The sequence below is a fragment of the Prinia subflava genome, chromosome 1, assembly GCF_021018805.1.
Source record: "Prinia subflava isolate CZ2003 ecotype Zambia chromosome 1, Cam_Psub_1.2, whole genome shotgun sequence".
NCBI classification, from domain to species: Eukaryota; Metazoa; Chordata; class Aves; order Passeriformes; family Cisticolidae; genus Prinia; species Prinia subflava.
In genome coordinates this window covers 56789988-56815391 of record NC_086247.1, presented here as the reverse complement: position 1 = coordinate 56815391, position 25404 = coordinate 56789988, and the positions used below count along the sequence as shown (strand labels likewise).

Here is a 25404-nt window from a genome sequence, read left to right as displayed (position 1 = left end):
ATCAAATATAGATACAAGCTACTCAGCTCTTTCATTTCTAAAGAGCTATACCCACTCTCCTCACAACAGATTATTTCAAGAGTTGCAGTTAGGTTTTTTGTATGCAAAGAAACTGAGTGGTTGGCAACTTCTGGTGCAGAGCAGTTCTTAAATCATTACAGGAAATCTACTTTATTCTAAATTTATTCGTATCATCCATCTTAAAGAAATATATAGCAATAGAGAGCTGATTCTGCAAAGTTGAAAAATACTATCCCAAAATTTTGTAGCCAATTTTGCAAAGTTGTGTGTTATTCCTATCTGTTCGAAAAGGATGCTGTTTTCATTACAAAAGTGGTAATATTAAGAATTTAAGTGCATTGTTATCTGACCATGTTCAAAATCATATTTATTGTTATATTCATAAATATTTTCTTTTCCACTTGCTGTCAAGATAGTAATGAAAAGAAGATAAACCATCATCCTCGGTCTGCTTTCTGGCAGAGGTCACTTTCTGTTAGATGATGTTGTTACAGACTAAGTTTCTTTGTTCAGTCCCTGGGGAGTTTGTCACAGTATTTTCTCCTTGCATGACAATGATCACTGCAGAGCAGTTGCTCATTTCAGGGACCATCACGTTGCATTAAGCACTGTGAGGAGTGGCATCTGGAGAAAGCCCATCAGTGTAAAAAGGAAAGTAAGGAGGAACATTAGCATCAGACACGAGTATGAAATCAGTGGTACCACAGAACAGGAAAGAAGTCTGGGCTGAGTTGGTAATCTCCAGTTACCCAGAGGCCATTTGCCTTCTCTGTTCATCAGCTGGTCATTTCATAGGTTTGGTTTTTGGGTTTTGTGTGTGTGGGGGGTTGGTTTGTTTGTTTGTTTGTTTGTTGAATGGAACTTCTCATGGCTTCTTCAAAATTGCCAGAGAAAATTGTTCTTTTGCTGAAAAAGTTTTCTTAATTTCTTTTTTGCCCTGCTGATGAAGTGCCGGAGACACAAAGTGAGGATAGAGCTTTGAAAGAATTTCAAGACAGGAACCATCAGTCAGACAGGAGGAATCCTGTACCTCTGTACTTCCTTCAGTGTGGAGAATACAGCACCATGACTTTTTCTTCAGAAAATTTCCATGAGTAATGACTGTCTCTACTATGTTTGTCCTTTATCAAAGATATTACCTAAATGTTTAATCCTTCTACTCACATCATCATCCACTTTAGTGAAAATTGCTGCCACAAACTGATACTGTCAGTACTCTTGTGTTTTTCTTTATATAAATTGGGTGAGAATAAACATGAAACAAATAAAGCAATTCTCCTTGTTTCTTAGGATCACATATACAGGAAAGGTATGTCTTGAACAGAATTTGCAATTCTCCATATTCAGAAAACTCAGTCTCATCCAAGCATATTTTTGGTAATGATTTAATATTTAGAAGCTACTAAAGAGCTTCCTGCATTTTTTGATATCTAAAAGCCCATTTAAGCTCTGCATGCTACTTTTGCTGTAATCATAGTACTGGCTTAGGAAGCTCTACACATTACGAAAGACGTAAGTTACCGAAATAATGCTCATTTTTGAAAATATAAATTACTTTCAGGAAAAAAAAAAAAATCAGAAAGATGTGTACCTAGAAACTGGATATTTCCTCAGAAGACATGTCTTAGCATAGAAGTTACCTTATATCTAGAAACCCTAAGCCATTTCTGGATCTAAGGGATGGTTGTACAAGATTCACAGAGAAGTCTAGAACTGTGGTACTCCAAAGGAAATACATGATGACAAAGTAATATCCAGCATTCCTACAAGAAATAGTTCTTAAATGAAAGTCTATCAGACAAGTTATTGTGGATACAGAACTCCTTTGACTGCCTGTGGTGGCTTGACCTTGGCAGGCTGCTAGGTGCCCACCCAGCTCCTTTCTCACTCCCTCTCCTGGAGAGGACAGGAAGAGAAAATTAGATGGAAAAGTTTGTTGGCTGAGCTAAACACAGGGAGATTGCTCACCAATAATTGCCATGAGCAAAACAGAAATAACTTGGTTATTATAATTTATTATCTTATAAGAACAGAGTAGAATTGTGAGAAACAAAGACAAAAGGGAAAACATCCATGTCCTTCCCTGTTGCCAGGGTGGAGGTCAGTCCATAACAGCTCCTCTGCTGCTCCTCCTTCCTCCCACTCTTTCCTTATTCCAGCATGGGGACCCTCCCCTGTGACATAGTCCTTCAGGGACTACTACAGCATGGCTCCTCTCCATGGAGCACAATCTTCAGGACAATATTGCTCCAGCGTGGGTCCCCCATCCCAGGCTGCAGTTCTTGCCACGAGCCTGCTCCCATGTGGGCTCTCAGCATCCTTCAGGGCACGGATGTCTTCTGAAGGGGGAGGTCATCCATGGGCTGCAGGAGGACAATCTGCATCATCATGGTCTTCTTGGACTGCAGGGAATCTCTGATGATCTCTGCACTTGGGGCACCTCTTCCCCTTTCTTTTCTGGCCTGGGTGTCTGCAGCACTGGTTCTCTCACATTTTCTCTTTTCTCTCTCACAGCTGCTGTACAGCAGCTTTAACCTTTCCTAAATACACTTTCCTGGAGCAGCCACTCTCGTGGCTGTGGGGCTGAGCCATGCCCTGGGCTGCAGCCAGCTGGAACTGTGTGTGGTGTGGGGCAGCCTCTGTTCTCTTCTCCCAGATGCACCCCCTGGAGCCCTCCAGCTGCCAAAACCTGGGCACCTACACCCAACATGCTGCTTCAGTGCTGCCTTAGCTAAACCCACAAGCTGGGGCCTGATGCACAAGGGGGTCAGTGGCACACAAGTGAACAGATAGGTGCTACGACTAAAACCTGAGGAGCACAGCTACTGCTGGTGTCAGCTCGACAGATCTCACTTGAGCAGTGCATGCACAGCACTTGATAAGGGACTCCTCAGTTTGGGCATGACCAGCTTTGAATTTGGATAACACTTGTGACCAGATTTTGAGGCACCCCGAGCATCTCCAAACTCAGGTGAAGACAAGAGGAAGGACAAGAGAAGGTTCAACACCTGAAAGTCAGACACAGGGAAAGTCAGGATAATCACTCAGACTCACTTTCATTTGAAGGTACTTATAAAAATATTGCCTTAGAAGAGGTGTAAAACAGGAACAGGAAAAAGACTCAAGTCATAACACCTTCATGGTTCCTGTAGGCCTGTTTGGGGTAGCAGAGAAGCAGCCAAAGGCCTATTCAGTCCAAGCTAGAGCACGAGCCAGCCTTTGGCCTTTAACCAGCTTGGTTTTCATTCTGTGTGTATGAAATAATTCATGCCCTTCACCTGCCTCTCAGCACCATGGCGCAACTTTAATAAAAAGGGCAGCAAAATCATCTTGTGTGTCATGCCCCTCACATGATGCAAGTGCTCAAGCACCTGCTGGAAAACCTTGCCAAGGGAGTCAGTGCCTGTGGTCCAGGTACCATTTCCATTATTAAACACTGATCTATTTAATGTCAGTATCAAATAGGCTCCTAATAGCCAAATTTTTCCCAGTCATATTTAGCATATTAAACGGAGATAAGCTTCCCTGTTATTATCCTTAAATCCAAAGGATTTATCCCTAAATTCAAAGTAAACTTCAAAGCTTCCGGAAAAAGAAGCTTTCATATTGAGGGATCTAAATTCTGAACAGACTTGACAAGTCTTTTCTCTCTCTGTCCACCCTATATTCTCTGTAAGAAAACAGGAAAGAAAAGGAATGTCCACATAGCCTAACAAACATAATAGAAAATGCATAACCTACCACACATAATAGAAAAAGCAAACAACATGGTAAAATCTTTGTAATAGTAATGTACAAAATAAGGTCCAGCACTATCCATAGAAAACAGAGACATGAGAATTTATTATATTAAATCAAAGATCTAGTCTACATAGTCATACAGATGACAAGCAAAATGGTGTTCTATTTCACTTATACAGAAAAATAAGGACTAAATCAACCAAGTTAAAATATAAATATGCAATTTTACAAGCCTTGATATTCAACTTTCATTTTTTTAGAACTGATGATTCTTACCTAAAAATTAGAATAATGGCCTGTATAATTTTTAGGCTAAACCAAAAATTCTTGAAAAAAATTCCACCTACTTCAGGATACTTTAAAGGCAATGTGGGAAAATGAAATGACTTTTTTTCCTCTATCAGCAAATCAAGAACTATAAATTCAGTGCAGTTCACCAACAAATTCACAAATGTTTGAAAATCCAAACTATCTTTAGATTTGTTCTGAATTTTAAGTGACTCTCAGTCCACTTTGGTGTTAAGTATCTTAAAGTCAGCTTTGTAAAACTTGAAAAAAAATTCTTTTCCTCAGCATTGATACACTTTGATAATTACAGTTATGTCACTATGTCCTCTGATGTTCAAATCCTATAAACAATTCTGTAAACTGCAACTAGTTGGCTATACTTTGAGTAATAGGGTTTCAGTTAATATCAGTTCAAACTAAAAAGTATTTTCCCAAAGCTGGTCTGTAGAAATTCCTCTAACAATTTTGTCCCCTTTTTTTGTTGTTGTTTTCTTTTTTTTTTTAAACTCAGTGGAGACAGAGGTTCCAAGTTAAAACAGATCTTGGTTGCAATTTGCACCAATGTAACGAAGTTTTGAGAAAATGGCTTACAGAATAAACAAAGACATAAAGAATCAAGTGTTCTCAATGTAACCGCGGTCTAACAATAGTTTCACTTTATGTGTAGAGCTTTTGTTTCTGGATCTGGGAACAGCATATGGGCAATTCCTCTTACCCTCGGAGGTCAGATTCCATTATATCTGACCTCCACATTACAAATTAGCAAACAAAGCCATTTGTGAGCCTTCACTGCTTGTTACTGTTATTCATGCAAATCTGCTGCGATGTGCCATTTAGGACAGTCCTTGTTGCAGCCCAACTACACCACGACCTATGCCAATGACCAACAGACTGAGATACAAAGAAAGAAACAAGAAGTTAGCACTGATTTTCCCAGCTGTCCACACCTGCTGGCATTAATAGCAGAAATATCTAAAAATAAATGAGCCAGTCTTTGGTGGAGGAATGAGGGTGTCTCGTCCCCAAGAAGCAACAGAGAGAAGTCTGCAGGGAGAAAGGAGAAAAGGTGTGAATTCAGTTTATGGGGAGGTTCAGAGCTGTTAAAGCCCCAGGAGGGGTCGGGGGGAAAGAAAAGAAAGTTTACATTGAGAAGCAGGTATATTTAAATTCAGCCTTCTTAGATACTTATTCATGTTTTATTTTTCCATAAGGCATCCTTAAAAACAATTAAATGTGATTTAAATAACAGCGTTGATTAATCTTGGTATCACATTCTATTTAGAGTATTTTTGGTTCAAATGCTGTAAAATCCAGGATCTTCAGAAAGAATGTGTGCTATGCCATGAAGATGCCCATTTAAACTATATTAAACTGGGGAAAGAAGGTAGGAGGACATTGGTTGTTTTGGAGTCAACCTCAAGTAGCAAAATCTTAAGTGTGATTGTTATATCCACTTAAATGCAAAATCTCTAATAGGGACAGTTGGAGTACATTAACTCCTCTTTTTGATGATAAGCAAGTGGCCTGTACTAGAGAGTGTAAAAAATAGTCATGTATCAGCCAAGAGATGGGCTGTTTGTACAATTTCTACAAAATTCATTCTGTATATAATTTACATCATTTTCCGTGACTCAGCAGTTGTTTATAAAATAGCTTTCATTATATAAAACTTCATGGATTCTGAGCCAGGTGCCTTTGTAGCATATATCCATTCAAGTCTGGCTTTAAACTGTGGACATTTCCATGTAAAAGAAAAAATTAATTTATTTGATGTTGTTAATCATAAAGGAAGACAAATACAGAATTTGATGGCACATTGATGTATGTGTGTGGGATATGCAGCACTTTTGCATAACAAATGAGTTACATAATCTCTAAGGTAACAAATGAAGATAATTGCATTTCTGTTTTCCTGGCTCTTCCTGTCCCCAGGTTTTGGTGCCTTTTCACTACATGTGTATGGGAATTATTGCATGTAAGATGTAGTAGAGTACAGGTAATAGGTCTCCACTGAAAGGCTTAACCAATTTCCTTACTACCAGTGCTTTTATGTCCCTCTTTCTTTTGCTGGAAAAGTTTAAGGTGAAAACCAATGGGAACTTTTTCCTGTTCCAGTTATATAAATGTCATTTAGTATAGTCATTAGGATTTACTATTTAGGCCCTTCTCATATGTTTAGGATTTCCAATAGTGATTTTACAAATCATAAAATCAAACAAATTTTAGAGGATTAATTTCTATGTAAAAAAAAGGAAAAGGAAGAACAAATATTGAGACATTCAATTTTTAAAATATATAATATACAAATAATAATGAAAGAAGGGTAATCTAATGAATATGATTGACCATATTTTTATCTCCTTTTCCTCTTTCAGAAGTTTAATGGCCAGACCTTCCAGTTTCAAGTCACAGCCCCAGCAATTTCCGTGATGCATGAGGATAAACCCATCCACACAATTATAAATCTATCTTACTGCTTTGGCAATATATAAAACTATAAAAGAACTGCATTTCTGCCTTCACTGAGGGCCTCTATCCCAGCCAAGGGTCAGACTTTCTCTAATAATTTGATCTTTAAAAATTTGATCTGCTCCTCTGTATGCAAATAAAATAGTAATTTAGGCATAGACATTTTCCATCTGATTTAGCTGTAAATAGATCATGCATAATTCCTAAGAAGATATTTTGTTTTTTCTTTAATTGTCATAATGTTATAGCCAAACTACTAGTTATAGTTGTGTAACTTATTACTATATAATTACTATATATTATAGTATATCTGAAAATCCACAGTAGCTGGTTGTATCTTTCTACATTTTAAAAGAATTTTTCCATGCTATTTGCCAGGAACTAGCACTAAAATGCATCCCAAAATGCTGCACTGTTCATTGTAGCTGTTCTGACACTCTGCTGAGTTTAAACTATCACTAATATCAATACCTTTTATTTCCAAAACTAGTTACATCCTGGTACTTAAGAGCATTTACTTCATCTGGGCCATTTTTTTTTTTTTTGAAGTTATGAACAATTTTCTCAAACAAGGAAGTTCTATTAATACAAGTTTACAGGCAACAAGCCCATGTCTACTTTCTTCTCTGACTCATCTGTTATCAAAAGAATGAGCGTCAGCTTTAGAAAACTATTTTACAACTGCAGCCTGAAACTTCAAAACTGTTTAGAATCTTTCAAAGTCAAAAATTTGCAATGTTAACATCTCAGATTCAATAAAGAGCAACACAGAGAGAAAAATCCACAAGCTATATTTGTGTCATGGAAAGACACAAAGACAGGATTTATCATACCTGATCAACATCTGCGTGAACACCCTATCTAAACCTGGTAATCTATTTAAAGCTCTGCCCAGAGTGGGTTGTTTCATCTAAAGAGGAAGTCTCCCTACTCTCTCAAATTCCAAGTTAATTGTGTAATGCTGTTGAAAGCTTAGGAGAAGCAAGTATTTCCTAAATTGACCAAATACTAAGCTGAGCCCTGAGGCTTCCTTAAAGCTCAGGACTCTGCCTGAGACCATAGCCAGGATGTGGTTCCCTGGCATCCCCTCCTGTGCTTGCTCCCTGTCAAATACACAGCCAGCAACTGTATTCAGCTCTTCTTAGCCAACTTAAAGCAGAAGGAACTACTAAAACGATTCCATTAAAAAAGTAAAAATTAGAAACAGGAGGCTTTTAATGAAAAGCCAGAATTAAGGCTGGAGGATAAGCAGAGTGTTGCTAGTAAAAAGCACCTGTGACTCTGTGTCTGCACCCTCACTCCTGCAAGTTTTACTTAAAAATCTTTCACACTTGAGGACTGGGTCTCTTCTAGAAAGGGACATTTTAGCGCTGCTGAAAGAGATAGCTTGCTGTGCTAACTATGAAAACTGTCACATCCATAACAAATAACTTATGATGAAATATTTAAGTAACAGGATCTTTTTGGATTTCTAGTGGCACTCTTTCAGAGAGCACACAAGCCTGCACAGATTATAAAGGCAGTGGAATTTCTTCAGTAGTGAATTACTGCTCATTTTTCTCAGAAAGAATTGTAAATGTAGCTGTATATTTTATTGTAATATATCATTTTATCTTAGAAGTAGTGGAACAGCTGGGGTTATCTCAGTGTCACCCTACTTAGCTCCGCTTTTTGAAGCTGGTTACTGTAAAACAATTTCAGCATGAATGTTTATCATATAAGGCCTCAGGTCTGGAAAACATTTTTTAAATTAGTTGTAAACTATTGCTTAAATTATTTCTGACTTGATCTGAATAAAATATAAACCAAAAATATTTTGGGACTGAGTTGTACTGACAGATATTTTTCTCCCTGTGTTCTGAGTCCTAGCATTTTGATATATGAATTTGACAGTTCTGTTTTTCTGAAAGGTCAGCAAAATGTTAAAGAGGAAAACTAAGATTCTAAGAATAAAAAAATGGGTTCTTTTTGAAAAATAACCAATATACACCTTAGGCTGGTGTGTAATTTGCAATGATGTCAGTGGGCTTGCATTTTTATGTACTACAGTTTGAAAATCACATTAATTAATCCTGAATTTCTTTAGAGACAGGAAAGCTTTTAGATATGGATGTTTTAAGAAGACAAATAAAAATGAATACATATAAAAATTGCACAGGGGAAGAAGGTTTGAGACAAACAACATGCTACCCAGTGATAAATATATAGAAGGTGTTAGAATCAGAGTCTGTTGTCTGTCAGGAATGAAGATGTAAGCATGTAAAATGTAATGCAGAGAAAAAGATGTATCTTTACGAAAAATATATAAAGTAAAAAAAAATGTTCAGAATATTTACAGAAGTCAAACAGTTGAAATAGGCTAAATAAAACCTTCATAAATACTAGACAGTACATTTTTCTCTTTAATGCAAAAATGAGCTGAAATACTTTCTAGACTTTCATTAATTTGTAATATCTAGATGTGGATATTGCAAAACTGCCTAGCAACACTGAGTGTCCAGTCCCTTATTGTTAACAGAATTGAAATATCTAGCTCTGTTAGTTTCTTATGAAAACTCTGAGCCCTATTCCATCACATTGTGTTTAAAAAGATACTTTGTAAAACATCTACAGACTTTGAGGAGCTAAAGGATGTTTCTATCCTCTCTTTTGTTAGTATTACAGGTCATGCATTGCTTTCTTTAGCACTTTGTCTTAAGACACTTATTATACCAGTGAAGTCATTTACTTCATTAAATTTTCTCTTAATATTCCTCAAGAGGACATGCAGGAAATCAATTTTCCTTCTTACTATGGAGTGGGAGTAAATTCTATGTTACTCTTTACCAGGTGTCCTAGGTTTTGCTACTTACATCAGTGATGGCTGGGTGTAGAAGGAAAAGCAGAAGTCTGGAGTATGCATCAGTAATTCTGAAAAACAATTTTGAAACATTGCCAGATGAATTAAAGACTATTGTTGGCTTAATAGATGAGAAAAAGGTTTTCAAGGGATAATGACCTGCTTATGGAGGTTTCTTTGCTCTTATGTCTTTTTTCCCTCCCCACTGAACACAGTCAGTTGTGATAACACATCTGTAGTGACCAAATAGAGGCTGATGATGATTCCTCTGAGTATCTTCTGATGTGACTGCTAAATCATGCTTCTGTCTTTTGCACATCTCAGTCTCCCATTTTCCCAAGTTCTGCTTCTGCTGTACTTCAGTCCTAAAGGCAAAGAAAAGCAGTGTTGTAGAAAAGCAGTCTTGTCTTGCATTGAAAGTCAAGTGTAGTGGCTTGGTTGCCCAGAGGGGTGCCTTACATCCCTCTACTTTTAGAACATTATCTTTAAAAACATAACCAACAAAATAAAATAAAACAACAACAAAAAATTTTAATTAAAGCCCATTTTCATTAGTTGGCATGCACTGAAAACCACGTGTCAGCTAGTGGGTGTGTATAAACACACAGTGGTGAGGCTGCAGCTGGGCTTCAGACAGAAACATGCTGCTGCTAAAGCAGAGCAGAATCATGTCATTTTGGAGTGTACAACTTATCAAGCAGTAGTTTGGGGCTAGATTGCAGTTTTGACCTCATGCTAGCAGTGAGGAAGATGAGCTGTATGCTAGTGGCGTTCCCAGTGCTGCTCCCTGTTGTGCAGCTGCTGCTGCCCTCCCCAGAGCTGTGCACACCCTCTTCCACAGCAGCCCATCTCCGCTGACATCTGGGTACAAACAGCATCACTGCTTGAACCGTGTCAAGGCTGCTGCCTGCCATTAATCAAGCTTCTGTCATCACTTTTGTCAGGTCCTGATGAAACAGATGAAGTTCTGAAGAGAGCAAAATAAGGAAACAGAAGAGTATGCTATTCTTCTTCAGTCCTCTGCACACATTTATGGAGAAATGCTAGCCAACAGCTTGTCATTTCACTGAGACACAGCTATGCAGTGATACAGCTTTCAGCTAAAATGGGTGGCTTGCAGCTAAAAGAGAAATCTGGAAAGAGCAATCTGAGACCAAACCTCTCACTTTGAAGCATCACCACCTAAATGTTGCTTCATCCATAGTGAGGTGATATGAAACCATAACCATCCTTCTACCAAAGTGAGAGCCAGTAATAGACCCCTGACTTGGGAGAATTACAAGATTGAGATCTAAGAAAATGATTTGTGGCTCATATTGGACAAACAATTATCTAGCACTAGTCCCAGAGAATCTACACACTGCTTTCTGAAAGAGTCACACAGTTCAAATAGATTCTTAGTGAAATTAGTTATTCTCTAATTGTAGAGCAAATTAAATTGTAAAGAGAGACCTATTTGCACTGGAAACAGTATTCACATTCATCAGACACAGCCTTCTTACTAAAAGAGTTGTTGAACTACTTTAGGCTGGCTGAACCTCTCTACACCTGTCAAATCCAGGTGTCTTCCAGTATCTGTGGAGAACATTTGCCTAGCGGAAGCAAGATAATTTCAAGGCATGTTTTTGTGACAAATGTCTCTCTTAGACATAAGTATACATGTGCTTCCTTCAGGCAGTGAACCAAGCAGTAGATACACTGGGGTACTCTTTCCTCTTACGTACATTTGCAATGGGAAGGTGTATATATACCTAGGTGGCCCTTTCGCTACATCCTACATTCAATATATAGGAATTAAATCACTAAAAACCCACAACCAAGAAAATAAAAAGAAACATAAACCAAACCAAAACTAAAAAAATGATGAGACAAAAAACCTTTCAAAAATATCACCATGTAAGGAAATGCAAATCTCTGTACCTTAAAGCGAAGAAGACAAACGTTGTCTAACAAAAGCACTGCTAGCTGTCCTAGTGGCCACCATATATTATTCATTAAAACATCAGTGTAATCTTCTTCACTAAGTACAGGCGTTTGAAACACTTAAATACTACCTGTAAACAGAATGACTTTTCTATGAAAAAATTTAAGTTAAAGCATCATATAGTTTTATCACTGTTTCATCCAAATATGCATATTTTACGTGAAATTTGCTACTAGTTATAGATGAATGTGTGAATTAAGATGGTAAAGAATTCAGTACTGAATAAAAATATTTTTAGCCCAGCATGTGTCATATATTTCGTATCTTTAGGATGCTATTAATAAGTGTTCCTATATGAAACAAAAAAAGGCATTGGCAAGGACTGAAAAAAAATAATTTTTTTGACATTTACACTTTGAAAACCAGTTCATTGATAATAGCAGAAAGCTTTCCATATTTTCCTGCTCATGAATACTTCAGATTAATAACATCCCCTAAAAGTGTCTATATTTGAAAACAAATCCTTCGATAATGCATGCCATCAGACAATTGACTCTTTTAGGCAGCCCAGGCAAAATTAGAGCTAAAAGAAGGTGGAAATCAGAGACAGGTGAAGACAGGCTTAGTGGAAATGTTTTCCTTGTATTACTTATACAGACATGCATACATATACAATCATAAAATTAAAATAGATATATAAACCCATGGTGCTGGTAGCACTACACAAGTAGGGTTGACAACAAAGCTTCAGTGTTCTAACATATGCCCTCTTCTTCACCGAGTGAGACTGAAGTTTCTGCGGTTTATATTTATCATGCTAACCTGGTGAAATTATGACCAGAAAAAAAAATAGTAAATGTGACAGGTTGGCAGCGTGGTGTCACTGTCAATGTCTCATTTACTCTCTCAGTCTACACGTGCCAGTACATTAACAGAGTGCATTCAGCTACCTGCAAATGAGCCCATTTCCCCTCTGCTCTCTGTCATTCACTGCCTACTGGAGACCGCAGAGACTTGATCTTGCAAATAATCAGCCCTGTGTTTAATTCTGGAGGCAGAATACAGTCCATCCAGCTCACTGCTTGGCAGCTATTCTGACTTAGCAGTGTGACATCAGCTAAAACTTATTTTTGTCAGTTCACTAACAAAATATCACTAGGTGAACGCATACATATGGTTACATTTTCAAACTGACTTCTGAAAAATGTTCTCAGGATATTTGGGAAAATGCCTCTTTTAAAGACAGAACTGAAGTTTAGTACAGAAAATAGCTTTTCTGCATACACTATACAAGGGCTACAGGTGAACTGGAGTATGATGCACTTTGAAAAAGTGCTTACAGGATCAAAAAAAAGAATCTAAGAGTTGCCATTCAAAACATGCCAGCAGACAGTCTTCAACTTTTAGCAATTCAGTGGAAGATACGAGGCTGAATAGGAATTCATAGAGGGAATAAAACTGAATGACAATTATATAATACAAGTTAGATCAATTTATGGATTAAATTATTGGCAACAAATATCTTAGCGATCTGTAGTCATTAAAAAATATACATATTTTTCCAAGACTCTTTAGTTGTCTTAACAAGCTCTGAAAGCTTGCCAAAAAATTGAGAAGTCTCACATTGTCCATGTTACTGTCCAAGAACATTCAGGCAATTACAGCTCTTGCAGATGTCATGATGTCAGATTTGTGAGCAATGACAAGCCACGTGATTTTCTGCTGCCTTCACAAACACCAATTGATCAATGTGCAGTCTTAATCTCCAAAAGTTACTGTGCCACTATAAAAGCATGCAGTAACAAATGAAACAGCAACAGCAATACTTAGATGTCAAAGAATGGTATTGCAATATACCTGGAGTAGAAGATCCAGTTTCAAAGCCTAGGAAGGTCACATGAGAAATCTAGAAATCAAATCCGTGTTAGGGGCAATATTTATAAGTCTATAAAAAGTTGTTAAAAATAAGTCTAAATCTGCAATCCATTCGTACACCACTTCAAAACTGTGTTAAGTTAGAAATACAAATATTTTTATAATTTTTATGATCTTCATTACAGAAAATTTTTCCAGTATATTTCTTTTGAATTGATCATAAGATAGAGAGCATCCAAATCGATTGTCAAATATTTCAACATATGACTATTGTGTTTTCAACATTTTTTTCAAAATCTAGAAAAGTTGAGAACATAAAGTATGTAATTCCAACTGCATCTTCTGTCAAATCACTGCTGTTTGAGTATTTCTTTTGAGAAATTGTGCCATACGCAAGCCAAGACACAATTTACACTACAGCATCTGCTTCAGTAATTTTCTCCCTCTTGTCATTTCTGCCTGATCTGAATCTACAGTGTTCGGAGCATGCAAGCCCCCTGCATGAAGAGCAGGCCACCTCTCTTTTGTGTGATGAGAACCATAATTTTGAGAAATGTGGTAGATCTTGAAAAGACAAGAATCTTGGTTGGAAACAGAATCTCATTTCCTCTTTCTTGGGCACCATTTCTGGTTATCTATTAATAATAATAATAATATTAAAATATTATTACTATCAAAATGGAGAAAAGCAATAAATGTGAGGCAGTAAACACTGTCTTCTTTTTCTTCTGAAGATAAACAATGGCCAAGCTTGTGAAAATGACTAGGTGGCTGTGATTAGTAGGGTAATGACATGGTTTGCAAAACTCACTTTCTGAAGCAAGTGAAGAGTATTACTTAGTTTGCACATACTATTATTACTAATTAACAGTGATAATATTCAAAATTATATTGGGATTTATTAATGTCACCCAAAGTTTTTACATGTCCATAAATTAATGATGCAAAATGACTACTCCATCAGTATTTTAAGAAATTATTTCCTGTTTTGACTTAGTCTTGGTAATTTAATACAGTTACATCAGAATAAAAACAAAATGTCATAATGTGGGCTAAAATGTGAATATCTTCCAAATCCAAGAACTTATTACTTAAATGTTTTTTATCCTTTGCAATGATGTACAGCATTAGTATTAGTAGAAAAGAGTAACCTCCATGACAATTTTACAGCTCTCAAGAATACAGTGGTTCCCAGAACTCTAAAGTATCTTCAGTTGTTTCATATTATCCAAGCAATAAACTACAGAAGCAGGTCCTTTTAGAATAAACTGTCTTTATGAAACAAGGGCAGTAATCCATGTGGTAAATTATATAAAAGTAGTACAGAAGTGCCCTGATGCAAACTAAAATGCTAGATATTTTGATAACATCAAAGATTTTATCAGTGGTTTATTAATTTTAAATGACATAACCATAAAATTGTTCATAAAAAGGAAAACATATGTGGCAATTATGTGCCCTGAGCCAAAACTGCTGTGCAATGCACTGTGCCCTCAAGTGAGGCAAAGCAGTTATGTACATTGGGCATTCCGCTGCCAGCTCTTTCTCTGAAGGGGATGCAGATTCAACTCATGGCTGCTTAATCCAGCCTTTTTCATTTTGGGAAGAAAAAACAAACCAACCCAAACCCGAAACACATGTTTGGTTTATTTTGGCTTTATATTTCTTATAAATTAATATTAATATTCTTATATATTTGTTATCTCTCTATGTTTCTAAGAAGATGCTTACTACCTGTGAAAAGGTAATTAAAAAGTCAGATGAGAGCAAGAAATTCCTTTCCAGGGGGCACTGACCTTGTTGCTCCCAAGTGATGACCATGAGCACTGCTGGGGAAGAGCTGCTTTCCCCTGTCTGAGTGCCCTGTCCTGCCCAGAGACCACAAACCCTGCCTTGGTAGGGCAGTGGGCACATCCCTGCCTGTGCTTCCAGTGGCTATGGGCCTGTTCCCCATTAATTTGCCTAACCTTTTCTTTTTTGCTCTGCTGGTATTGTCTGCATTGACAACCTCCTCTGCCAACAAGTTCATCACCCATAAAAATGTGATTTTATAGCTTTTAAACAAACACCATGGAAGAAAGATTTTCTCACTTAGGTTTCTTGAAGGCCTTTTATTTTGCAGTTCATGGTGGGCATTTATATTGATATTGACTGACTCACCAAATACAATACCCTGTATGAAATTAAATTGTCCAGCTATTATTTAGATGCAACTGTTTTTTCTGCACCACTCTATAAGTCAATTGCATATCTACATATGCAATTCAGCACAGAAGACAGATCCAGTTAAATGGAATATTAAATAGGAAAACAGAAATTAGAAAGTCTCACTAGGAAAGAAAATATAAACAATAAATTAATAATATCATAAATGAGCTTCCAAATTTGCATCTGCTCTGCTGCAAATATAAACATTTATCCCACATATTTTGTTTGGTATTTTGTACCTGATTTAGAAGCAGTAAAATTCAGGAATTTACATTAAAGTACCTGTTGAGATCATGTCACAGACTTTAAGATAATGCAATAATTACATGCTATTCCTGGCTGCAGAAAGCATGAAAAACAAAACAAAACAAAACAAAACAAAACAAAACAAAACAAAACAAAACAAAACAAAACAAAACAAAACAAAACAAAACAAAACAAAACAAAACAAAACAAAACAACCAAAACAAAAAGAAAAAAGAAAAAAAAGGGGTTTCACTGGCATTAAAAGAAAACCTTTTGCTATCATCCTACTGACTTTGAATACTAATTTCAGGAACTTGATAGTCAGTTAGAGCAATAAACACACAGCTTTTGAAATGTCCAAGTTGTCTTTATTGTGCATGTGCACTAGGTCCACTACAGACTGCATATATAGCTAACCAATAGTTGGGGGGTCTGGTTTGTTTGTTTGTTGTTTTAATTTCCAATACTAATGTATTTTTTAACCAATAGTAGCTAGTGAACAGAAAAGTATGAGAAAGCTTGGGGTGAGAGCAAGCAAGGAAGGTCTTCAGAGCCAAAAATAATACTTTTAAATGGACTCAGAAACAAATTGAGAGGCAGACTGAGAAACAGATTAACATGCAAGGATAATTTTCTTATGTGGGGAAGATCTCATCTCAACTCTCTTGTTCATTTCTGCTCCCTTCCATTCCCAATACTCTGATCTCTTTGCTTTCCCTTCTTCCTTTTGGCAATCTTTTTTCAGCTGGCACATGACAAGGTTCATTTTGGTGAGGATCCATCAGTGATGTTTGGGCACTGTAGACCCTGTTTGGTTGTCCTACCAGAGAGGTACCGTGATTTTCTGGGATTTTTTGCATCTGACATGCCCTGATGTTTCTTTGTTTGGTTGCTGCTGCTTGAGATAGGTGAAAAGACAGCAGGGAATTCCCAGAAAACTGGAAGTTGCAACAGTTAAGCTCAGAAGTATAATAAAGATATTATCACTAATGGTATCAAGTCCCTGTCAGATAGAGTCTTTGATATGCTGATCTTCAGAGAACTTTTGGAATGTAAAAGGACAGAAGTCAGAGCAGTAAAGAAGGAAAAAAAATGTTACGAATAGACAGCTTTGAAAACAGGATGCAGAGATAAGACGACTTCATCCTGTAATGAATGAGTCACAGGAATAATAAATAAAAAGAAGACTGAAAACCTCTTTAAAAAAACTCAGAAAAAGTTTTTTCAAGGTCCTCTCTCTGTATGACATTTGAAAGAAGGGAAATTTAAAATTACAGTGCATCCTATATTGAAAGTGCTCAAAAGATGGCTTTTGCAAAAGAACCTCTACAAAACTGTGAGAATTACAAAACCATTTGTGCACCTGCAGTTACATGCTAAAATGTCATGCACATAGATGCACAGCAATATCCACTGCTTGTCCACCTTTCATCAGTTTATTGGGATAGAACCCATCTGACAGAGAAAATTTAAAAAACTGCTATTTGAATTATAGAAACCAAGCTTGTGAGGAGTCAGGAGTAGGCAGCTCTTTAAAGTTCATCTTATGCAGAGTGCAGTAAGGAAGGAACAAGGGACAATGTAAATGAGATCAGTGACTAATTTTCCCAGTGGTGGAACTCCTACACATTTTAACTGCAAATCAGTAAGAATATACTTGGAAGAAGAGATACCCATGTTAAATAATGCCAGTGGAGAGGAAGAAGTCAAACTGGCTTCAGAAGCAGTCATGGCAATATACAAGCTAAAGGGAACAAGCAGGTAAGAGGGAAAGTAAAGCTGCTAGTGTGATTCCAAACCTGGAAATGTAGACAGAGGGAGTCAGCACTCCCAGTAATGAGAGACTAATCTTCTCCTATTTAGGTTGTCTTATAATTTCAGCAATATTTATTGAGCCCATCCACCACTTCTTTTCATTTTTAATATCCTTTTTTCTCTCTGAGTGTTTTTAGTATATATTATATTTTAGTGTATATTATGGAAATATACACTTTTCCCTTAATATATCACTCTTCTGTTTGTAGCAATAAAAATATTTAAATTGAATATCAGCCTTGGGCCACAATAGCATAAAATGTATTGCAGCAGCTGATAAAGCATGCCCCTGGATCAGTTTTGGGTAAACAGTAATCTCTTTTCTGGTCTAAAACAAGTGCAGCAACACTGAAGCTGCTTTTCAAGTTTAGGAATATTTCTTAAAGTTTAACCTAATCAGGCCTTCATTTAAGAAAATTTGACCAAAATGGCCACAATTACAGTGCAGGAGTATATTGGCAATGGAGAGTGCACGTGTCTCCTCTATGAAATGCTTTTGTAGCCACCAACACCAACACTGAAGACAGTGTAAGAAAACTTTCATTCAAAGTAGATTGACCATATTTAAAACAGTGAGAAGGACCCAGACTGAACAATTCTATAGAGCTGAATGATTTATTCTCCTGAATAAATGTTTTTATTTTGGGAAATGCCTGCTTCCTTAATTCCTTCTACTTGCTGCAGAAATGAGATACAAATCCACTTTATTATTATCACAAGTATCACATGGGGTCACATGAAGTTCCCACCAGTCCTATTTGGGGAAACGTGAGTAGCCCAATGTGCATCTGGTTAGAGCTCTTCATATTTCATTGAACAAGCATATAGTGCACAGCTAAAAGGAATTTTTACTCAGTAAGTGATGCTTCTCTTGTAATTACTCTTGAAAAAGCACTGATAGATCCATGTCAGTTCAGCCTCCTGTGGTAAACAAACCCTTGTGCAGCAATCACAGTACATTTCTAATAAAGTCCCTTTGTTATATTGTTCTACAGATAGAAATACTGTCCTGTAAAATGACAGATGGTTTTGAGTTGCAATTAAGAATTTAGTAAAATTTTGATAGAGCGGATGGAGGACGTATGAGTTTACTGGGAAAGAGTAGACAGCGATGGTGACCACGTGGAGAAACAATTAGCCATAAACTGAGAGGGCAGGGACACATATCCTTTGGAAAGTATTTGCATGTGCCGCACTGCACCTTTACACTTTTGTTGGGTGCTGATAATAATGTAGTTTGTCGTGCAATACATGGTATAACTCCCCTCCATGACTATTATAAGGCTATCTTCTTTTTGCACCTGCAGTTATGAGCCAAAAACTCACAAGCATATACACACGATGTCTATTGGTTGTCCACCTAGAATCAATTTATTTTTCCAATTATGCTGGCAAGCACAAATTTTCAAAAATAAGATTAGTCCTCAGATCAGAGGACCAACAACGGACCACGTGTCTTTAGCAACTGCTTAAGAAACTCCTTTGTGAAGTTGCTTTGCATTATAGACAAAGCAATGTAGTCCTACAGTCTAGGTTACATAAAAAGAAAACCCAAACCCTCTAATGATTCACCTCCTACTTCACCCCCTCATCGCTTTGCTTTACACGAGTGAGCAACAGCTATTTCCAGAGTGCTACAGACACACCAAAGTGACATCAGCAAATACTCCGTTATTACAACAAATGTAAATTGTAAAATTGTACAATGGCTTGCGTTGGAAGGGACTTTAAATATCATCTATTTCCAACCCCACTGCTATGGGCAGGGCACCTTCTACTAGAACAGGTTCCTTAGATCCCCATCCAACCTGTCGAACACTTCCAGGGATGGGACATCCACAGCATCTCTGGGCAAGTTGTTCCAGTGTCTTACCACTCCCACAGTAAAGAATTTTTTCCTGACATTTAATCTAAATCCATCATCTTTCAGGTTGAAGTCATGCTCCCTTGTCCGGTCACTACACGCGCCTGCAAAAAATTCCTCGCCATCTTTCTAGCCGTCTCCCTTCCGTACTGGGATGAACAAATCATCCTCTGGCGCAGCTGAAGGCCATGTCACCTCATCCTGTCACTGGCTAGTTGCCAGAGGGGGGAGGCGGTCCCCTCCGGGCCGCCCCCACCCGCAGGTCAGTGCAGACACTCGGAGCTGTACGTGTCCCTGCCACCACCCCGAACCGGGGGCCCGGCTCCCGCGGCGGGAGGGGGAGTGCCCGGCGCGGGGCCTCATGGGAACTGTAGTTCTCTGTGCTCCCGCCGGCGCTCCGCGGGGCGATAGAGTTCCCGGCGTGCTTCGCGCGCAGCGCCGGGCGGCGGGCCCGGGGCGGAAGCGGGCGGACTACATTTCCCGAGGTGCTCCGCGGGGTCCCCGGCCGGGCGGGCGGCGGGTCCGCGCGGCGGTTGAATGCGGGCGGGCGAGCGAGCGAGCGGGCGGGAGGGAGCGGCGCGATGGAGCTGTCGGCGCTCGTCAGGAAGCTGGGTAATGGCTGCTCCCCCTCGGCTGTGGGGACGGGCAGCGTGCGGCCCGGCGGTGCTCTGCGGCAGCCCGGCCGCGCCTGCCCGGCCTCTGCCGCCCCTCGCCCCTCTTCTGCCTGCTGCTCTTCGCTCCCCGCGGCGGGCGTGGAGGGGTCGGGGGCGCTCCCCTAGGGGGGCATGCTTCCATAAGGAAACGCCAAAGGCTTGCCCTTCAGACGTGGTGCCTTTCGAGTCAGTGCGCTTGGGTAGCTTTTTGTCCGGTTGGTGAGTCCGACGTAGCTTTCCGTCCCCACAACATACTCTGGTAGAGGTTCCGGCACCAGATTATATCAGTAGAGGCGCATTTGGCACTGCACTATATCAGTATAATGGCTCACCGCTTTATAATCGTGCAAACACACTTGGTTAGGTTGCTGCTGGTGAGTGTAATCATATTTGGTTTTGGTAGGCATAAAATAGTGGCAGTTCATAAGCTGGGTTTTTTTGGCTGCATCTCTGGCAATATTCTGTTTCTCCAGATAAGAAGAAAGTTATGTCAATGAATTTACGAGCTTCTTAATCCCTTTTTTTCTTGAGCAGGTCATGAACTGACGGAGATAAGAGAGCGATCTTTGAAGACTATTCTGTTTAAACTAGACCATAACTTGATTTCCTATGCTGATCTGGTCCACGATAAAGTGCTTTTTCGTAACCTTTTGGAGTGGTTCAATTTCCCAGTTGTACCAATAAAAGAGGAAGTATTAATTTTTGTGAACAGTTTGATCAAGGTATGACATGTGAACATTCATTTATTTTTAAACCATATGTTTTTAGAATGCTGAAGCTAAAAAATGCTGGATGTTACTTAACTTTGTAGCTGCATGTAATGAGATTTTTAAGAGTGTTTTATAAAGACAGGGATAATAAAGCCACTGTGTGTAGACCAAAATTAAACAAGTTCAGTGACTTCAAATGGGGTCAGAGAGATAGCTGAGAAAAATACTTTTTTCTGGGCTTCTGCTTTAGTTTCTCTGCTTCTTCATTTTCTCATTTAGTGCTTCATTTTTAACTCGGAGCATGATTTGCAGCTAAGCATTTGCATTGTTCCTAGAAAGTAAAGATTTGAGCATTGGTGCCACTAATTTGAGAAAACGTTACAGCAACTTTAGATAGCTCAGATTTTTACATTCTTCTGTTTTAATCACTTCACTGCAACTATGCAGAGTTAAAAGGCAACCCCTCCTTGATACTGGCAAATGGATGTCACTGTTAAACCCCAGCCAGCAGCCAAGCCCCACAGGCCGCTCGCTCACACCCACCAGTGGGACTGGGGAGAGAACCAGATCGGTAAAAGGGAGAGGACTCATGGGCTGAGGCAAACGCAGTTTCATAGGAAAAGCAAAAGCTGCATGCATAAGCAAAGCAAAATGAGGGATTAATTCACCGCTTCCTAAGGGCAGGCAGGTGTTCAGCCATCTCCAGCAGAGCATGGCACCCGTATGTGTGATGTGAGAAGTCTTTGTCTTGAGAAGACAAATGCCATCACTCCAAATGTTTCCCCCTTCCTTTTCATTTCGCCCCCTTTATAGACTGAGCATGCTGTTGGAACTAGATGATTTTTCAGGTCGTTTCCAACCCAGACCTTTTTGTGATTCTGTGATAGGGAATATCCCTCTGGTCAGTTGAGGTCACCTGTCCTTGCTGTGTCTCCTCCCAGCCTCCCATGTACTCCCAGATCCCTTGCCAGGAAAGCAGAAAAGTCTTTGGTTCTGTGTAAGCCCTGCTTAGCAGTAGCAAAAATATCTCTTTATTATCAACCCTATGTTCAGCACAAATCCAGAACACATCCCTGTGCCAGCTACTGGGAAGAAAATGAACTGTACCTCAGCACAATGGTCTGAACCAATAAAGGCAAACTGTAACTTAAGAGTTTAAATTCTTTTCCTTCTTCCCCCTGCTGCTCTCTATTCCCTGCCCCCATCCAGAGACCTTAAGACTCTTCAAACTAACTTTGTCAGTTATTTGTCTTAATGTAGCATCCACTTGCTGCCCAGAAAATGATTGGAATTGGTGCGGTGGAATTCTTCTCTCAGCTTCGGTCTGATGTGGAGCCAAACTTGCAGGCCATAATTGATGGGATTGTGGATGGTCTATTCTTCCTTCCTTCTGAACTCCCTTCTAGTTCTTCAGTATGTTATCAAGCTCAGTCTCAGCCTTCAGTAGATCAACCAGGTAAATGACGTATTTTGAACTGTCATTTATTTTAAATTAAAATAAAGCAAATGAAAAGGCTATGAGAAGCTGATGTTTTCAGGCAAATTATTCCTGAGAGATCAGTGAAGTGTATGCTAATCAGATTCAGCCAGAGACACTGTGACCTTAGCTAAATCACCTGGTGTCATTCCTGTAGTGGCATTGCCTATCCATTTCCTCAGTGTGTAATATCTGTTTTCTGTAATGTACAAAGAGCATGACACAACTTCCAAGGACAGCTTCATGGCAGCAAGTGTGTACTAACTTCAAATAAATGTGTAATTTTGCTGCTGTTCTTTATATAGTAGGTTTAGCTTGGAAAGCAATTCAAATCGTATGAGACAGAAAAAGAAAAAGGCAGTAGTTGATCCTAATAGAATGATTTTTGAAACTACAGTAGTTGTATGCACTATCTACTTAGTATTGGGCAAGCATTTGTCATAGAAAAATACATAAACTTTCTTTAAATGTCACAAATGTGTGAAGTGCTATTGCTTGCATCTGTTACCTAGCTCATTATCTGTCTGTTACAATGATTTGCATTTCCTCCTAGATGGAGTCTAACCCACTTGGTTCTTCTCTTCTGCCTTAAAAATTTTAGAACAGAGGGGAAAATTACATATCACATTGCATTGCCTCCTGCTTATTGTGAGGAAGACACTGCTGTTAGTGCATGTAGCAGTAATGACCCTACCTCTGTCACACATACTGTGCAGTCACAGAGATAAAAGTAATTTTTTGGTGGTTTATGCCACCTTTCTAATGCTTGGAGATTTGGTTCACTAGAGCTAAGTACCTGGTGATTAATTTTTAATTTTTTTTCCTTCTTATGCCGACATAGGGGCAGATTTTTACCTAATGTTTCTACTCTGTGGAGAAGAATAGTCTTCTACATGTGCATTCTTAAATTATATCTTCCTGAAACTACTCAGTTGAAGTTATTTATACTGTAAATTGTGTGCATGTGTGGATAGAATAATCCTAATGCTTCATAACAGGAGTGTTGTATTTTTCCTTCTGTTTCAACTTCCATTACTGGAAAGAATTGTAAACTAATAACCTGACATTATCTAGTTTGATCCTTTGAACCAAGTATTATGGTCTGGAGAGATTGCTTTTGTGAAATACAAAGTTATGTTTCGTGTCAGGGAAATAAAGAAAATCTGTGTAATCATAGTGATGGAACACAGCCATGGGACAGTTATAAAGATGAGTTCTAATAAACAGCTGAGGAAAGCATGGAAGGCAGTTTTTGAATAAATCTTTTGCTTGCAATTATCTATTATAAGTCTCAAGCTATTCTGCAATTAGTGTCCTTTAATTATAACTTTAGAAGCTTGCTTTGTATTAAAGAATTTTAAACTGTAGTTTTAGAGTGCAAAAAGGTTTTCTTTTAGACAAAAGAAGGAAAAAGGAGGGTGCTCAGGCCTCACACAAGGTGGGAAAACATCCTGGACATGAAGATATGACTTCAGATCACTGATTTATGACTCCTGGAGAAGGAAACTGGACATCAGCATTTAGAGATTGATAGACTTGAAAATAGAGATGGGACCCCCACATCTAGAAGCCAGATCCCACCACCTGGAAAAACATATCCTAGAAGTACATCCTGGAGTATTGAAATATCAGAATAGATCACAATGGTCCATAGAATTATACAGGACAATCTATAGATTTATGGCTGTTAGGTATTGAATTGTGACGTTAAAACTAGAAATGGAAACTGCTGAGAAAGCTTATGAATATGTATAAAATACCATCAAAACCAGCAATGGGTGTGCAGTTAGAAGGGAAAACCCCTGCCACTGTACCCAGCGCTGCCTCTTTGCTCACACTTTACCATGTTAATTAATTAATTATTAAATTGCTGCTTGATATATTGGCCGTGTCAAGCGTCGTATTTTTAACACTTTTAGTGTTAACATTTCTTGTGTGTATTTTTATACAGTTTACATATGAATGACATATAGTAATATACATGTATCCAAGAGGACAACTTTTCAGGTGACCTAAGACGACAGCAGTTTGGTAGAAAAAGATTTAAAGTAATATTTTAAAAAGTTAATTTTACTACTGCAGAGGTAGATTAAAGGAAAACTATTTATTTTTCTGCCAGTCCTCCATCAGACAATACATTTTGTGTTGTTGTTTTTGCTATTGTTTGTATATGTGCGAGTTAGTGTAAAAAAATGGAGAAAAATGCACCCTTTACAGTTGCAGAATATGATTAAAAAATAAACATTGACACACTCTTTTTACTCCATTTTTCTGATCATCTGAGACTATTTTAACCTATTAAGGAAACTGATTTAAAACTCAAGGGCAAGAGGGAAGTAGTTAAGTAAAAGCATGAAAATAAATTGAGTTTTTCTTTTTTGTACGTGCGCATTTTTTCAACTTACCCTTTTTTTTATTATTCTAGTTCCGCCTCAAGAGGAATTATTCACTGGATATTTTTGTCAAAGTAGAAGTCATCTGCCGCAGTTAGAAATATCTCCCAAAAGAACAGTTGGTATGTGTAGTTATAGAAGAATATGTTAATTACAGAAGGAGCTTTGAGTTGTAATTTAGATGGAATTCCATTACAAATGTGGATAGCAAAATTGGCTCTTCTTTTTCCTTTTGTTATTCTGTGAAATCTAACATCGCAGAAGCTACAATTATAATGCTTATAAAAATGACATTCTTCTTAATAGATATTTCCCTTTTCTAGTAAGTAGTGTAGCTCTTTGGGATATCTAAAGTACATTAGAAAGTGCTGCAATTTTAAAAATTATTTAAATTGCCAGTGTTTTATGGATGATTCATAAATCATATGTGCTTCATAATCATAAGTTGCTTATGATTATGAAGGATTATAAAAGATTAAGTACCTTTTATTTCAACAAAACTTAGTCTGAAGTAGCTTTTTACTTTTTAGAAAACTGGTTTAGGTGCTAGGGGAATCTTTGGTTTGTATTTAAATGAAAACCAGTGTTATGCTTTGATTTTTTTTTTTTTTTTTTTTTTTTTTTTTGGTCACATGATATGAAATGTTTCACTGAAAAGCACAGATCAATAATATTTTGGCAACCCTTTGCCTGTACCAGGGTAGTAGCAGTTCACAGGAGAGTGTCTTACTTGAAATACAGTATAGTGCATAAGACTTTGCAGTTACTCTAGATACATCACCGGTTGAGTTTTTAGTAGCATATCAGCTGTCTTAGGAATTGCACAATAGTTATTACAAACTTGTAAGTTAAAAATAGCTTTAAAGTTATTTTCATTACAA

At 38.0% G+C, this 25404-nt stretch overlaps 1 protein-coding gene across 1 annotated transcript in view; it reads left to right on the top strand.

Moving 5' to 3' along the window:
• Nucleotides 1-19038: 19038 nt before the first annotated feature.
• Nucleotides 19039-25404, top strand: part of RTTN (rotatin) — a 79236-nt gene continuing 72870 nt past the window's right edge. The window contains exons 1-4 of the mRNA XM_063397366.1: nucleotides 19039-19902; nucleotides 20478-20665; nucleotides 21914-22109; nucleotides 24556-24645. Coding sequence (XP_063253436.1) covers nucleotides 19872-19902; nucleotides 20478-20665; nucleotides 21914-22109; nucleotides 24556-24645 — 505 coding nt within the window. The 5' untranslated portion in view covers nucleotides 19039-19871. The remainder of the gene's footprint in view (nucleotides 19903-20477; nucleotides 20666-21913; nucleotides 22110-24555; nucleotides 24646-25404) is intronic.